A 13,231-nucleotide genomic window follows, 5' to 3' on the forward strand; every position below is an offset into this window, starting at 1 on the left:
TCAATGTTAGACTTGAGCTAAATATACCATCACAAGTTTTTTTTCTTTGAAAACTATACCATTCTATTCTATACTATACTATACTAAAATATGCTATACTACAATACACTCAACTATACTGCACTACACTATATTATTTTAAAACACACTATACTATACTATACTATACTATGCTAAACTTCAGTATTCTATACTACAATCCACAACTATAAAATGCTATACAATAACATTCTATACTATGACATGATATATTATACTATACTATACTATAATATGCTATACTATAATATGCTATACTGCAGTATATTATACTATGTTATGCTGCACAATACTATACTGTACTATACTACACTTTAAAATGCTTTACTATACTATAATATGCTTTGCTATATTCTATACTATAAAATACTATACTGTAATGTGCTAAACTGTACTATACTATAATTTTATGCTACACAGTACTCTACTGTACTATACTATACAATGTTGTACTGTAAATTGTTATAGTATAATATGTTAAACTGTACTATACTATACTAAACTATGCTATACTGTATGTTATGCTACTATACTGTACTATACTACACTATTAAATGCTATACTATACAATAATATGCTATGCTATATACTATACTATAAAATGGTAAACTATAAAATGCTATACTGTAATATGCTATTTTGTACTATACTGTACTATACTATACTATACAATACTGTTATGCTACACAATACTATACTGTACTATACTATAAAATGCTATCCTATACTGTAATATGCTATGCCACACTATACTATACTGTACTATACTATACTATCCTATACTAGAAAAAGCTATACTATACTATACCATACTATACTAGACAATGCTAAACAATACTATACTATACTATCCTATACTAGAAAAAGCTATACTATACTATACTGTACTATACCATACTATACTAGACAATGCTAAACAATACTATACTATACTATACTATACTATACTATTAAATGCTATCCTATACTACACTACACTATAAAATGCTATCCTATACTGTACTATACTATAATATACTATAAAATGCTATACTGTGCTATACTTTAAAATGTTATACTACACAATAATACACTATGCTATACTGTAATGCACTGTAATGTAAAATAATATGATAATGAACCTGGAAAGTGCTCTAAAATTGCTTCATTTTACTTTATTCAAGGTGTAAAAACGCTGACCATCAAACCCACTGAAACGTCATCCAGAGCTCTGAAACCCACAGGAAAACCCCCCAAACCCACCGAAACCAGCAGAAATACTCCTCAACCTACTGAAACCAGCAGAAAACCTCCCAAACCCACTAAAACCAGCAGAAAACCTCCCAAACCCACTAAAACCAGCGGAAAACCCCCCAAACCCACTGAAACCTCAACCAGAGCTCTAAAACCCACAGGAAAACCCCCCAAACTGACTGAAACCAGCAGAAATACTCTGAAACCAACTGAAGCCAGCAGAAAAACCCCCAAATCTAAAGCCTCCTCCAGAGCTCTAAAACCCACAGGGAACCCTCCCATACCCACTGAAACCAGAAGAAAAACCCCCAAACCCACTGAAACCAGCAGAAAACCCTCCAAACCCACTGAAACCTTCTCCAGAGCTCTGAAACCCACAGGAAACCCTTTCAAACCCACTGAAGCCAGTATAAAACCCCTTAAACCGACTGAAACCAGCGGAAAAACTTCCAAACCCTCTGAAACTAGCAGATCCACAGTCTCCCCTTCATCCAAACCCCCCAGAACATCCACAGTGAGCTTCAGCACAGAGGACCTGAGTGAAAGCATCGACAAAACAGTGGAGAAGAGAGTCTGGAGCAGCAGAGAGAGCACAGAACCACCGGTGTTTGGTGAGGAGAAATCTCTTTAAAGTAGCGCTGCATCCGCTAATCTATTAACTAACATGAACAATCACATACACATATATCATATCCAGCATTCTTCAAAATATCTTCCTTTCTGTTCAACAGAATAAAAGCAAGTCACACATGTTTAAAAGTAATTGCTGAATAAACTGGGTGAACTATCCCTTTAATATAAATGAAAACATGCACGCAGTTATTTATGATCTCTTTAAAATAACTCAGCTCATGAACATGCATGTTACGTAATTCAGATTCCTCTTCCTGATCTAAAAGCCAACTGGGTCATCGGGGAAGAGTTTCTCCACTAAACACACAAACCACAGAAGCTGAAGCTGGATTTTCCATTGATTAAATACTGCAGGAATGCTGTGGTCAGAGAAACGGGCCACTCTCACATCTTATATCAAGCTGACGGAAATAAAGACATCTGCAGGACTGATCAAGCTGCAGCTGAAGAACAAAAACACTTATAATCAGGCGGCAAGAAGGTCTCTGGTTTAAGTCCTGACTGGGTCAGCTGGTGTTTCTGAGTGGAGTTTGCATGTTCTCCCCGTGTTGGCGTGGGTTTCCCCCACAGTCCAAACACATGCGCTATAGGGGAATTGATCAACTAAACTGGCCGTAGCGTAAGAGTGTGTGTGTGAATGAGTGTGCATGGGTGTTTCCCAGTATTGGGTTGCAGTTAGATTGGCATCCACTGTGTAAAACATAAGCTAGAATAGTTGGTGGTTCATTCCACTGTGGAGACCCCTGATTAATAAAGGGACTAAGCTGACAGGAAATGAATGAATCAATCAATGAAACTCCACAAACGAGAGAACTGATGTTCGGTGTGCAACACAGCAGGATTGCCATGTGATTTTCTCAGGGGTTGTGCAACAAACACAATCACAACCTCATGGCACACCTCATAAAGACGAGCCCAGCGGCAGGAGTTAATCCAGATGTCTGAACATGAGCTGGAAAATCAGGCCTCGCTCAGATGAATAACTGGGAAACGCTGACAGAGCAGAGCATCAGCCTGAGTCAGATCAACCAGAGCCTGAGCACTTCCACAGGACTTCAGGAGAGGAAGATTTAACCCTCGTGTCAGACTGACTCCCCTTTGGTTATGCTGGTGCTGTTTTTGCCCCATTGATTTCCATCATAATCACAGTTTTATTAGAATTATGTAAAAACATTATTAATTGTACCTAATTAAACCAGCAGCAGTCAGTACTGCATGATTATCTGCTGTAATGGCTTTACATCCAATAAATGTGATTACAATGGAAGTCAATGGAGCAAAAACAGCACCAACATCACCAAAGGGGAGAGTGTGTTGATGAGTTTATGAACATTTCCAAAGTATTTTCTGAAAATATGTGTCAAAATAAGATTTGTCAGAAAAATTTACTGATAACAGAGAAAGATGAGGTCTCAAAATCAGCCCGGAGTGCATGAAAACAACCCAACAGCACACAAGAGTTGAAGTCTTTTTGTGACACAATCTGTATTCGATGCATCCTTAATATCAGGAATGCATCCGGGTTCTGTCATGAGCCCTCTGTTCTTGTGGTTTTATTCATTGGAACTGAACTTTGGTAGCTGATTATGATAACGATAATGTTACACGAGAACAGAAGATCGCATGAGAACACACTGAGAAACAGCCACTGTGTTTTGCCCAAATATATGTATATTTTTAAATTGATCAGTGTTTAAACATGAGATTTGAACTCTTTAAAGGTCCCATCAAATTAAAATAGAGTTGCTTTAGATGTTAGTATCAGTCTGTCAGTTTTTAGGATATCTATAAGCCAGTGTGCTCCGAAACAGTGACAAAATTTGCATTTGTAATGTGTAGTTTGTCACTTCCACCTTAATGGATCAGTTTTTTTCACACCACCTAATATTTGGGCTTCACATTAAATCTTCTGACCAATCAAATGCTCTCTAGTATCTGATATGCCCCGCCTCCTCCTCCTTCTCATTGGATGCACTTGATCACTGGCAGAGCTGTGAAAAAATAATACCATTGGCTGTTTTTGTAAAAGGGGAGGGGCGACGTGGTGGTGCAGTGGGCAAGAAGGTCGCTGGTTCGAGAATTGGCTGAGTCAGTTGACATTTCTGTGTGGAGTTTGCATGTTCTCCCCGTGTTGGCGTGGGTTTCCTCAGGGTGCGCCGGTTTCCCCCACAGTCCAAACACATGCGCTATAGGAGAACTGATCAACTAAACTGGCCATAGTGTATGAGTGAGTGTGTGAATGAGTGTGTATGGGTGTTTCCCAGTGATGGGTTGCAGCTGGATAGGCATCTGCTGCGTAAAACATATGCTTGATAAGTTGGTGGTTCAATCCGCTGTGGCAACCCCAGAATAATAAATGGACTAAGCCGAAAATGAATGAATGAATGTAAACGGGGAGGAGCTACACTATGCCCCGCCCTCTCTTCGTGTTTCAGTTGAGATTACATCAAACATCCAATAAAAATGCACAGTTTAAAGCACTTCACGAGACCTTTAATCAGGTTAAATAACCCTGTATGCATGAAATAGCATTGGAGCACCCCTTTACAGTCTTCTCTCTGCTCCTCAGAGTGTCCTCCTTTGGGTTTGGAGTCTCTGAAAGTCAAAGACTCGCAGATTCAGGCGTCTTCATACCTGCGCCGGGGCCTGGGACCGCACAGGGGCCGACTCAACATACAGGTGATGCACACAGCTTATAAAGCCTTTATTCATCAGGGGTCTCCACCGTGGAATGAACCACCAACTATTCTAGCATATGTTTTAAACAGCGGATGCTTTTCCAGCTGCAACCCAGTACTGGAAAACACACAATTTGACTGATCAACTAAATGCAGCTTTAAAAAATCTCATTAATCAATATCAGCAATATAGTATCATAATCATGGTTATATTAGTTGTCATATGATCATGACCGTGTTTGTTTCTGCAGTCTGGTGTGGAGGATGGAGATATCTATGACGGAGGCTGGTGTGCGCAGTATGAAGACCAGCAACAGTGGCTGCAGATCCATGCCCAGAAACTGACTCGGTTCACAGCCGTCATTCTGCAGGGACGCAGCTCTATATGGAGGTACTGCCGTCCACTATACACTAACACTCAGTGTAACCGAGGATGTGACGCTGACAACGGAGGTGAGGATCCAAATGCAGGTTTACAAGAATGGTCAGGCAAGCAATGATCAACACAGGACCAAACAGATGTATAAGGCAGATAAGAAATGTAGTCACAGGAACAGGCGAGGGCAGCAGCAGACAGGGCTAAACAGATTCACAAGGGGAGGATCAAAATACGGCAAAGCAAGACAAAGGAAACACGTTGTAATGTCACGATAACAGAAAACAAGACTCAGCACATGTGTGTGTTTGAGAGGTGTGTATATAGTCTGTGTAATCAGTCCAAAAGCAGCTTCAGCTGTGAGTGTCTAATCAATGGTGACTTGGAGCAGGTGAGTTTGTGTGTTGCATGACTGGGATCTGTAGTCTGTAATGTGTGTTTACCTGCAATTTGCACAGGCTGGATCGCTGGTGATCATGACATTCAGACGCTTTAGAACAATAGTGCATTACATGTTTTCTAAAAAGCCAATTATATATATATATATATATATATATATATATATATATATATATATATATATATATATATATATATATATATATATATATATATATAATGCTCACCAAGTCTGTATTTATTGCATTTTCTGTATTTATTTAATGACTTAAAGTACAGCAAAATCTGAACTTTTACTATATAAAATAATAATTGTTTACTATTTGAAGATATTAAAATGTGATATATGAATATACTGCAATCACACATACGTTTTAGAGCAGTCAAAATTTTAATGTTTTGTAAAGAGCATTTTTCAAGTCTCAACAAATCTTGATAGTTTAATTTTTATTATTATTAATATTATTATTATTATTATTATTAATTTTCTGCATCATTAATTCAGTCTTTAGATTTCATGATCCTTCAGAAATCAGTATAATACTCTATAATGTTTTTAAGAATGTTTAAAAAACATGCAGCAGAATTTGAAATATTTTTACTATTTAAAATTAATATTTGAATATATATTCATTCATTCCCTTTCATTCAACTTATTCCCTTTATCAATCAGGGGTTGCCACAGCGGAATGAACCACCAACTATTCCAGCATACTGTATGTTTTACACAGCAGATGCACTTCCAGCTGAAACTCAGTACTGAAAAACACCCATACACATACACACACACACACACACACACACACACACACACACACACAAAGGCCAGTGTAGTTGATCAGTTCCCCTATAGCGAATGTGTTTGGACTGTGGGGGAAACCGGAGCACCCGGAGGAAACCCACACCAATACGGGGAGAACATGCAAACTCCACACAGATACACCAACTGACCCAGCCGGTACTCGAACCAGCAACCGGAGTGCTACCCACTGAGCCACCCAATTTGAATATATATTTAAAATGTAATGTAATCCTTTGATTTCAAAGCTGAATTATTTTTGCATTATTACTCCAGTCACGTGATCTTCATTCTAATATTCAGCTTTGCAGCTCGAATATCATTTTATTATTGGTATTAGCATTAATAGTATTATTATTGTGCAGCAAGCAGCTTTCTTTGATGAATAAGATTCTGAAGAATAGCATTTATCTGAAATAGAAGTCTTTAGTGACATTATAAATGTCTTTATCATCACTATTGAACAGTTTAAAGTGTCTTTACTAAATGAAAGTATTCGTTTCTAGAATTTCTTGATCATTTTTTAACGACCAATCAGAATCAGAAAGAGCTTTATTGCCAGGTATGTTCTCACATACGAGGAGGTAGTTTTGGTGACAGAGCTTCAGTGCAACAGAATTACAGAGACAGGACAATAAACAGATAATAAATATATTTAAAAAATAGAAGTAAGTGCTGAATGCAAATATACAAATAGACAAGTGTATGTACAGCTATATTACAGTATACACCGGTATATAAGCAGCTGTTATGTGCAAATTGGCATGTAAAGTAAGTTGTTAAATAAGTATATTAGTGTATAAAAGTGTGTTTTGAATGGTTTGGTGTTTTATGAAATTGTATTTATTTATGAAATGGTGAGCAGAATATATTTGTTTTTACTGTATTTGAAATCTAATAAAGACGTAATCAATAAAAATAGTGCATTTCAGCATTTACAGTGTGTGATTTGTATTCTGTAGCTTGGACTATGTGGAAAGTTTCAAGGTTCAGGTCAGCAATGACACCATCAAATGGAAGCCGTGCATGAACGGGACACAAGAGGCGGTATGTTGACACTTTATTACCTTCATTAACTGTCAGAAAATATATATATATATATTTATGTGCATATATATTTACGTCAGAATTATTAGCCCTCCTGAATTATTCGCCCTACTTTATATTTTTTCTTAGTTTTAATAACTTAATACAAATAATTGATTAATTTCTCTTCTCCATGATGACAGCACATAATATTAGACTAGATATTCTTCAAGACACTAGTGTTCAGCTTACAGTGACATGTAAAGGCTTCACTAGGGTAATTAGGGTAAAGTTAGGGTAATTAGGCAAGTCATTGTATAACAGTGGTTTGTTCTGGAGACAATTCAACACTAATATTGCTGATGGGGACAATAATATTGACCTTAACATGACTTAAAAACTATTAAAAGCTGCTTTTGTTCAAGCCGAAATAAACAAATAAGACTTTCTCCAGATAAACAAATTTCTTTTTTTAATTTTTTTATTAAAGAGGTCGATCAAATACAATTACATACATAGAGACAAATAATACAAATAAATAAACAAATACACAGAAATACACACAAAGACAAATAAACACCAGGGTAACAAAAATAAAACTGATAAAATAAAGTTACACCTTAAAGAGACACAAAGGAAGAATATAAGGATACCGTTTTTGTTGCTTTTGGATGAAGAGAATGCTGGATAGTTTCCAAATATTGGTCTAGGTCGATTTTGAACAGATCAAAAAAAGGTTTAGAGCCACTAAACTTCTGTTTGTGAATATGAAACTTGGCTAATAGAATACACAAATTAATTATATATACTTTTTCCATGTTTTCTTTAGAATCATCAAACAATCCAAAGAATATAACTTTAAAAGAAAAGGAAAAGTCACCCATAATATAAGATTGAATAAAGATCAACAAATCTGACCAGAATCTCTCTGTGAAGGAGCACTGCCAGAACAAATGAATAGAGTCTTCCTCCGAAGAGTGACAGAATGAGCAGTTTAATCAATGTCAGGCTTATATTTCTGAAGACAGGCTTTAGTAGCTCCAGATAAACAAATATTAGAGGAAATACTGTGAACAATTCCTGAATCTGTTCAACATCATCTGTGGAATATTTGGAAAAGGAAAATTCACCGGAAGCCGAATAATTCTGACTTCAACTGTATAAATATATCATTATAAGTAATCATGATTGAGCTCTCCCATAATGCAGCAGCCCTAACATTAACCTCTTACTGGACGTTTATCAGTGGCTGAAACACACTAGCTGTGCACATCCTCTATAGCAGGGGTGTCAAACTCAGTTCCTTGAGGGCCGCAGCTCTGCACAGTTTAGTTCCAACCCTGCTTCAACACACTTACCTGTAGGTTTCCCACAAGCCTGAAGGACTCAATTACTTTGATCAGGTGTTTAATTAGGGTTGGAACTAAACTGTGCAGAGCTGCGGCCCTCCAGCAGTTGAGTTTGGCATCCCTGCTCTGTAGGCTCTGTGTGCTGAAGCACTGTTGTATGCTAACAGGTGTTTGAGGGAAACACAGACAGTGAAACGCCAGTGCTAGCGCTTCTGCCTGAGCCGGCGGTGGCACAATACATCCGCATTAACCCACAGAGCTGGTTCAAGAATGGCACCATCTGCCTGAGAGCTGAAATTATGGGATGCGAGCTGCCAGGTACCACACACACACACACACACACACTTCAGTGTGACGGCTCTATTTAAACAGTGGGACTTTATCTTATGTGAAAAACAGTGCAAATCAATCAGCGTCTCCATCACATGCACTCACAAAATGACTTTTGCTGCTTGTTCTAATTTCTTATTTAAAACGAGCTGAATCATCACAATTGTTGGGTCGTTTTTGGGTTGTTTTTTGTTCAATCCACTCAAATTTGTACAAACAATTAACTTAATTACTAACTTAACCCTGCACTGTTTTACAGTGTTCAAAGGAACAAAATCATCCTGTAAATGTTATGCAAATTCATTCATTTATTCATTTTCTTTTCGGTTTAGTCCCTTTATTAATCTGGGGTCACCACAGCGGAATGAACCGCCAACTTATCCAGCATATGCTTTACACAGAGGATGCCCTTCCAGCTCCAACCCATCACTGACAAACACCCATACACACTCATTCACACACTGATACATGTGTTTGGACAGAACCCACGGAGGAAACCCACACCAACATGGCGAGAACATGCAAACTCCACACAGAAGCACCAACTGACCCAGCCATTGCTTGAACCAGCAACCTTCTTGCTGTGAGGCGATTGTGCTACCCACTGCGCTACTGTGCTGCCCCTGTTATGCAGATTGTCAATAATTAAATTGAAGTTCGACAAGCAGCAGGTAAACCTGTTTAACCACTGGTTGGTTTGATTAGCTAATAACATCCTCCAATGATCCACTGGTTAGTTCAGTTAACCAATCACATTATCTGCACATCTGCTGGTTAGCTCAGTTAACCAATCACATTATCTGCTCATCTGTTGGTTAGCTCAGTTAACCAATCACATTATCTGCACATCTGCTGGTTAGTTCAGTTAACCAATCACATTATCTGCACATCTGCTGGTTAGTTCAGTTAACCAATCACATTATCTGCACATCTGCTGGTTAGCTCAGTTAACCAATCACATTATCTGCACATCTGCTGGTTAGTTCAGTTAACCAATCACATTATCTGCACATCTGCTGGTTAGCTCAGTTAACCAATCACATTATCTGCACATCTGCTGGTTAGTTCAGTTAACCAATCACATTATCTGCACATCTGCTGGTTAGCTCAGTTAACCAATCACATTATCTGCTCATCTGCTGGTTAGTTCAGTTAACCAATCACATTATCTGCTCATTTGCTGGTTAGTTCAGTTAACCAATCACATTATCTGCACATCTGCTGGTTAGTTCAGTTAACCAATCACATTATCTGCACATCTGCTGGTTAGTTCAGTTAACCAATCACATTATCTGCTCATCTGCTGGTTAGTTCAGTTAACCAATCACATTATCTGCACATCTGCTGGTTAGTTCAGTTAACCAATCACATTATCTGCACATCTGCTGGTTAGTTCAGTTAACCAATCACATTATCTGCTCATCTGCTGGTTAGCTCAGTTAACCAATCACATTATCTGCACATCTGCTGGTTAGTTCAGTTAACCAATCACATTATCTGCTCATCTGCTGGTTAGCTCAGTTAACCAATCACATTATCTGCACATCTGCTGGTTAGTTCAGTTAACCAATCACATTATCTGCACATCTGCTGGTTAGCTCAGTTAACCAATCACATTATCTGCTCATCTGCTGGTTAGTTCAGTTAACCAATCACATTATCTGCACATCTGCTGGTTAGTTCAGTTAACCAATCACATTATCTGCACATCTGCTGGTTAGCTCAGTTAACCAATCACATTATCTGCTCATCTGCTGGTTAGTTCAGTTAACCAATCACATTATCTGCTCATCTGCTGGTTAGTTCAGTTAACCAATCACATTATCTGCTCATCTGCTGGTAAGCTCAGTTAACCAATCACATTATCTGCTCATCTGCTGGTTAGTTCAGTTAACCAATCACATTATCGGTTGATCTGCTGTTTTGTTTAATTATCCAATCACATCTGTATGGTCACATGACTTTGTGTTGTGTTTTAAGGAATACACTGAATACATTTATTTTGCCTCAACTAATTGCAACCATTTATAAAACACATGATAATATAAGCACACCCTATCATCCATTATTTTATATGCACTACACCAAATATGCAACTATTAATCTCACAAATGAAATGTTCTGATAATCACAGACAATCAAGGAAAAATAGCAGTATTCAGATTATTCAAATTAAAATGATTAATACAAAAGTAAACAATAACAATATATTAGTGTAAATAAAATCTGGCCACAGAAATATTCATGAAATGTCCATTGTCTTGTTTTATTTCAGATCCCAACAATATCTACCCATGGCAATCAGAGGACGGCAGCCAAGACAAGCTGGACTTCAGACATCACAACTACAAAGAGATGAGGAAGGTGAGGATGACTCTGCTGGCATTGCTTTCTTAAATTGTCTAGCTTTCATTTAAGAACTGCTTGCAAAATTCACCAAAAACACAAACAATTCCAAGAAACAGATTAAACTGAACAAACAGCCAAAAATATAATACAAATTTTACAATAATCTGTGTTTTATTGAATGCTTTTACAGTGTAGTCATCCTGAAATTGTGCAAACCACTGACAGGTTGGCCATTAAAGGGAAATATGCGTAATAACAGTCTACTTCTGGAAATGCATCATCTGAATGCAAAATAAACGAGCTTTACTGACGAACGGTTAGTAAGAAGATGATAATATTTCTCAGGGTGCAAAGTTCTCAGCAATGCATATTACTAATCAAAAGGTTTTGAGATGTGTTGTGATGTGTTTTGATGTGAACATGGTCTTCATTTAGCATTACTGAGGAAGAGATTTCTGCAGTTTTGCACGTTGCACTTTTTGTGGCCTCTGATGTTGCAGACTGAAGGAAAACTGTGAGGTGTTCTGCACCCCGCGTAGCCATGTGCAGAGTTTTATTACTGCTTTATTTGATATTCAAATGATTTTTGGCATAACAGAAAAATCTGTAATTTAAATTCCTACGAAAGCTAAAACTTTTTATGCTCCAGGGTCACATATTAGGCTCGATACAATCTAAAATAAAGAATACACTGCAAAAAACTGTCTGTCTTGTTTCTACTCCAAATATCAAGACATTCTAAAATCAAAGCATTTTCTAGACAAGCAAAACATGTGCTGTTTACAGAAGTAATGAGTCCAAATGAAGAGAGTTTCTCCCTAAAACAACAACAGAATAATTCAGTGTATCTGTATTCCTCCAGCTCTTCTCCACTGTAGATTGTGTGTCAGCAGCTAAACACAGAAGGCCATATCATACACCCGGCGCAATGTGGCGCAAGACGCAACGCAATTGCTATTTGCTACTTTCACCTCGGTGCAAGGGTCATTTTGAGGCATTGCGCTACACTGTTAAAATAGCAAATGCATTTGCGATCATATGTGCGCCCACAGGCGTTCTGGTCTAAAAAAGCAGGCGTGTTTTGGCGCGTTGCTATTTTGAGAAACTGTAAATAGTCTGATCTTTAGACCAGAACAAAGTCGGTCTACTGTCTGGCGCAAAGTGCGCCTGGCTTACACACTACACACAAGATGTAGAGCAATACGCAAATATCTTTACATATGAAAAAATATAATATATTAAAAACATATATAATAAGGATATATACAGGATATAAATATAAATGATTAAAATATTACAAAACATATTAATTTCTAGCCTACATGAACTTTAAAACCACTGACTTCATACTTTCTTCATCTGGGGAGGCTTTTTCAGTTCATTCATAACAATTTGCTTTTGTATAATGTGATTATTATTAGCAGTATTATTTATTATATCCATATTTATATTTGTTTTATTAAAAACAAGCTTAGATTTTAGACCATATGGGGCACAGCATGTGTATTAGGATATAACTCAGCATTTTGAGCACACGTCATTATTATTGTTCATTTATTCTTTTGCTGGAAACTAGAACTGAATTTAGAAATAGTTTTGAAACAAATATTTGCGCTTAACAAACAAAATTAATTAATTATAGACTAATTGGTGTCTGTGCGTAAAGGTTTCCCTATCCACAAGAGCAAAAGCGAAAGTGAACTTACTTTAGTCCTGCAAATAGCAAATGTGCTTATGGCGCGACGCAGCTGGCTCTTAAAGGGAATGGGAGATGAGACTCTGATTGGTTTATTCTCAAAACACACCTATAACTCATTAAGAAAATAAACTTAACCCTTTTAGACCATGCACCACGGCGCAAAGCGGATTTTCCCGTCCTTAAATTTGCAAATATGGATTCAGACACGCCCTGACAGCGTTTGTGCCCTGCGCTTTGCCTTTTGCACACGCACCATCAATATAGAGCCCAGAAGTTCTAGTGAACTGATGTCGTGTCAGTCCAGTCTTCAGAGCTGAAGTC

General features: G+C 37.5%; 1 protein-coding gene across 1 annotated transcript in view; it reads left to right on the forward strand.

Moving 5' to 3' along the window:
* The window catches only part of cpxm1b (carboxypeptidase X (M14 family), member 1b), a 31,585-nt gene that overhangs the window by 425 nt on the left and 17,929 nt on the right, over nt 1–13,231 (forward strand). Inside the window, exons 2-7 of the mRNA XM_087282010.1 lie at nt 1,203–1,883; nt 4,475–4,584; nt 4,835–4,974; nt 7,120–7,204; nt 8,700–8,850; nt 11,138–11,226. Coding sequence (XP_087138136.1) covers nt 1,203–1,883; nt 4,475–4,584; nt 4,835–4,974; nt 7,120–7,204; nt 8,700–8,850; nt 11,138–11,226 — 1,256 coding nt within the window. The remainder of the gene's footprint in view (nt 1–1,202; nt 1,884–4,474; nt 4,585–4,834; nt 4,975–7,119; nt 7,205–8,699; nt 8,851–11,137; nt 11,227–13,231) is intronic.

This window comes from Danio rerio, chromosome 14, assembly GCF_052040795.2.
Source record: "Danio rerio strain M-AB ecotype USA chromosome 14, GRCz13ab, whole genome shotgun sequence".
NCBI classification, from domain to species: Eukaryota; Metazoa; Chordata; class Actinopteri; order Cypriniformes; family Danionidae; genus Danio; species Danio rerio.